We start from the raw sequence: 4,879 nt of genomic DNA on the forward strand, positions 1-4,879 counted from the left end.
GAGTTTACCCTTTCTTTTGGTACCCGTTGGATGAGATCCAATGACTTGGAAAAGAAGTCCGCACGTAAGGTAAATTAGGGATGAAGATAATGCTCAAAATAAATTATGAATTGCAAAGATAATCCAAAATGAGAATAGAAAAACTTCTCCAGAGCTGATTCTCAAATTGTGTCTCTAAAGTGTAGTTTTAAGACAATGCATTCTCCAAATGAGGCTCTCAAACCGGGGGGGGGGGGGGGGGGGGGGGGGGTGAATACCAAAATGGATAATGACAATCCATAATCCGGCTCCTAAACAGCCCATTACACGTCTCGATCAGTATTCGATTCATGACACTAGACACATAAACTCCTAGCATAACTACAAAAATCTCCTAACAAAAGAATCACAGAAAACAAATGAGATTTTGTATGTACCATGTGTTAATGAAACGATTACAAATATCACGAATTTAACAAGATTTGAAGTATTTACTGTAGCTCTTCTGCAGAATGAAATGCAACCAACATTGGACTCGCTTCCGCTAGCTCTTCATCTGGAAGTGGTCTTGGTTGTATTACCCGCGAGGCCGTGCTCATTTTCACGAACTCCTTTGAACTCTGTCGCTCTCGAAAACAATCTCCAAGGATCTCCTTCGGACTCCATTGCTCTCGAAAACGATCTCCAAGGATATCCTTCGGACTCCATCGCTCCCGAATACAATCCCTTCTAAATCGCTCTTGGAGGATAAGCGACGTCACAACAGCCCACGATATAACAGTAACCAAAATGGCAATGCTTGCGGACCTCTCGTGCTCTACTCTCGGTGTGACAACCACAACGGAAAATGTGTAAGTGAATGCCGTGGTCATTATTGTCAACCACGAGACCACAGATCGAATCCACCTAACAACTTGTTTTTCCGCCGGCAAAGCAATAATGAGAAGTAAGATTGTGGTCAAAGACACGACGAATCCTACCGTGTTGACATACATCAAGCAGGGATATGCATTCGGATAGCGATAAGCGATTATAGCTTTCCCACCTTTGTCCCCTGCTAAAGTGTCTACCCAAACACCGCCTGGAGGGGTCAACCCAACTAGGAATGCCATTGTAGCAATCAGTGATGATACAACCATCAACGTATCATGTTTGTTCTTCTTCCATGAAGGCTCGTCTCCTGGCCGTAACGAATGTAATTCTTTCAAGAGTCTAGCCCCATTACTGTGTAGGAAGTCTTCGATTCTTTTATCACTCTCCCGATCATGAGCAGCTCTCACGGCGTAATGAATGTCCATCGCCGTTAACCCACTTCCGTTTGTCGCGTTCACGTCTATTCTTGTATTGGTTTTGTTAAGCACTCGTTGCACAAGCTGAAATATGGATACCCGGTTTCACGATTAGATCGATTGGAATGAACACTTTTTAAACAAAACCGTTCGGAAGCGGAAAACTTTCCACCTAATTCGCATAATTCCTTCAAAATGGTAAATGTTTGCGCTCTCAATCTTCGTACTCACGAATTTCATTTGTTATGGAGGTTTTTGAGAAACGCTTTTATGCTCGCACCCGCACACGCTTTATGTGACTTAGTACTCCACCACAACACCAATTAATTACACTGTCCCTAGAACATACTTTAAAAACGGCTGCTTCGGACTTTTGGTTGCACCCCAATATACCGGTACTATAAAAAATTCACACCCGGCCGGTTCCTGCTATGTATTTGTATCCGATTTTTTGCTAAGTCGCTACGTGACCACTACAGGTATTTTGGCCCAAAAAATAATTTTAAAAAATTCACGACTGACACACCCGACTCCCGCTTCGTATTATTTGATATTTCCGCTACCGCTATACCATATTTTAAATAGTAAAAGCAGTGGAGGGAGTATCGATTTATATGTAGCGGGAATTGTGTGTAGTGGTCATAAATTTTTCAAAATCGTTTGTGGCGCCAAAGCACATGTAGCGGTCATGTTGCAGGTGAAAAATCGGATACAAAGCCATACGTAGCGAGAACTGGCCGATACGGATGTGAATTTTTAATAGAACAAATATACCAAAGTGTAACAGTATCGAATGTCCGAAAATTACGTAGCGGCCGGTTTTCAAAACCACAAAGAGTTGGGGGGCAGTGCACCTTGCACTACTGCCCCTGTTGTGCAACTAAACAGCACCGTTTTTGCCATTGTTCACAGAACAAAGCAGCCCATCCAAATGAAAATGAGAAGGAAGAAGAAAAACACATACATAGTCTCTCATATCTAAGGGTTTTCCATAGAGATTTTTCATGGGTTCTCTTAGACAATCTCCACTCCTTATCCAATTTTAAACTCAAACTCAAAGTTGAATAAAAACTTCTCAAATCACAGCTCCACTCCTTACCCAAACTCATACCAAATTTGGTCCTTCACCGAATCCTTCATGGCTGCTTTGTGGTGGCGTTTTTGGCCGGAAGTACCCCGTTGTCGTCGTCTCAACTCAAGTGTTAAAGCATCCAACTCCAAACCAATTGGCCAAGAGTGGAGAGGCCGCCCAGGCTTATATACTTGTATTGGAGGAGATAATTAACCAATGTGGGACAAATCCCAACACTCCCCCGCACGTGCGACCCCTGACTCGCACGTGGAGAGGTAAACAAAGGATCCGGAACCGGAACACACGGACCACAATGAAAGAAAGTGCAACTATGGCACAGACAAAGGGGAAAAGCCTCCGAAATTCTAGCTTTGATACCATGTTAAAGCATCCAACTCCAAACCAATTGGCCAAGAGTGGAGAGGCCGCCCAGGCTTATATACTAGTATTGGAGGAGATAATTAACCAATGTGGGACAAATCCCAACATCAAGCAAGGATACGTCGCCGGAAGTGGGTTGTGCTCGTCATCGTTGTCATCATCAACCAATACCCGACTTGAACCTGATTTGTTGCGGCTCCGGCGGCGTTGACCAGCGGAGGACGGTGGTTAGGGCTTCAAATATGAGTCAAGGGCTGGATACTCTCATACCAAACTGAACCAATTTGGGTAAGAAATAGAGATGCTCTTATTCTCTCTATTTGCGTTTTCCTCTGTTTTCCTCTCATCTCTCTGGATTTCTCCTTTTATCACCAAGGTGTTTTTTGGATGAGATACCACATTTTCTTCTTTGCCACACTCTGATTGAACAATTAGGTATTAGGGAGCTTTTAGACTTGTATCTACCTCATAGACATTAGTCTCCTATCTTGATTTTCTATGTTTTGTTGCTGGAACCTATGTAGCACGGACACAAATAAGGATATGGATACGGATACGGATACGGGACACGGCAATTCTAAAAAAATGAGGATACGGACACGGCGGGGGACACGCCACGTGTATAAATAAATAAATAAATATATATAAATACATATATACATATATTTTTTCTTTTCTTCCACTGTTGATGCAGACAAGTCCTATATGAATGTATAAGATTACCATGGTCCAAATAAAGACATAATTACAATTTAACCAAAATATTTTTGAATAATTTCTTATTAACCCCCTCAAAATTAAAAATATATATTACATTTTGACTCTCAGCCGTGTACCCGGCGTGTCCCCAGCCGTGTCCCCGGTGTGTCCCCTATCAAAAAATAATAAAAATTATTGGACACACCACGTAGCGTGTCCAATACGTATTTGGGCGTGTCCCCGTGTCCAATATGTGGACACGGCGCCCTTTTGGAGTGTCGGTGCTACATAGGCTGGAACTGTTATTTGTTCGCATCGTTGTTTTAAAGGGTGGAATCCTTCGTAAGTATCACTAAGCTATTTATGAATGGAATGATTTTAACTTTATAAAACATTTGTCAAAAATTGAACACTTCGAAAATATGAATATGAAACATACCTCCAATCGTCTACTAAAAACAGCCAGATGGAAAATGTTGTTGCCATTGCTATCAAAAGAATTGACGAATTGTTCATCTCCGAACGGGATTAGCAGCCTTTCCAGACACTCAAGCTGATTATAGTTTATACACAAGTGCAAAATGGTGTCCCCTCGATCCACCTTAACTAGAGCTGCTTGGGGGCAGGTTTGAAGCAACTCATTCAATACTTCGACCTTACCGTTCATTGCAGCGATATGAAGAGGATTATTGCCTTCTCTATCTCGAGTCATGCACATCCCAGGGCAAACGTCCACTAAACGTTTCACAATCCCTAGGTGCCCCTTAGCAGATGCTACGTGAAGGGCCGTGCCTAGGTCCCAATCTAAAACCTTAGCCAGTTCTCGTTTGGTTTTGAGAAGCTCTTCAACAATACCTTCTTGCCCTGTTGATATAGCCACATGAAGAGGATTTTTTCCTTTGAAACTTCCCACCAAAACTCTATCCAAAATGTGACCATCTCTCGCAATTATTTCATTTAGTGATTTTACATCTCCTCTCAATGCTGCATTAGTACAGAGCCAGTCCTCCGTTCTCTCCACCCATTTCGCGCTCTCCACGGTTCTTGAGTGCAGTGATTTAATATCCCCCATGATTGGTGCAGCACAGAGCAACTCTCACTCTCTCTCTCTCTCTCTCTCTCTCTCAAGTTATCAGAGATCGAGCATATGTTAAAAAAATTTAGTCTGCGCAGTGCAACACGGCTTATTACGCATGTATATATAGATACAGAGAGATACTGTTGAATGTTTTACATATAAAAAGATACTACTATGATGCGGTGAAAGGCATCTTCTTAATTAGATTTAAATATGATGCTTTCCCAACTATTAAGTAATGTGAGTCAACTTAATGTATGCTAGCACAGGATGACATTGGCATATGATGTTAACATAATTCACGTCAGCAATGGATCGATGATATTGTATTAGGACGGCATACTCTAGATCTGTTTTTGACTCTTTCGATTAAATGGTGGT

The 4,879-nt window shown here is 42.0% G+C and overlaps 1 protein-coding gene across 1 annotated transcript; it reads right to left on the bottom strand.

Annotated features, from left to right (window-relative positions):
• Positions 1–264: 264 nt before the first annotated feature.
• LOC131298584 (ankyrin repeat-containing protein At2g01680-like) lies at positions 265–4,591 on the bottom strand. Its single transcript, XM_058324067.1, has 2 exons — positions 3,860–4,591; positions 265–1,352 (listed from the first exon to the last, which is right to left on the bottom strand). Exons 1-2 carry the CDS (start codon positions 4,490–4,492, stop codon positions 471–473), a joined length of 1,515 nt encoding a protein of 504 aa, XP_058180050.1. The 5' UTR covers positions 4,493–4,591; the 3' UTR covers positions 265–470.
• Between the last annotated feature and the right edge of the window lie 288 nt (positions 4,592–4,879).

The sequence above is a fragment of the Rhododendron vialii genome, chromosome 1a (genome assembly GCF_030253575.1).
Source record: "Rhododendron vialii isolate Sample 1 chromosome 1a, ASM3025357v1".
NCBI lineage: Eukaryota > Viridiplantae > Streptophyta > Magnoliopsida > Ericales > Ericaceae > Rhododendron > Rhododendron vialii.

Coding starts and splice junctions, on each gene's coding strand:
- LOC131298584 (XM_058324067.1), bottom strand. CDS start 4,492: ATGGGGGATATTAAATCACTGCACTCAAGAACCGTGGAGAGCGCGAAA. Junction 1,353..3,859: donor TTTTTAGTAGACGATTGGAG/GTATGTTTCATA, acceptor TCCATATTTCAG/CTTGTGCAACGAGTGCTTAA.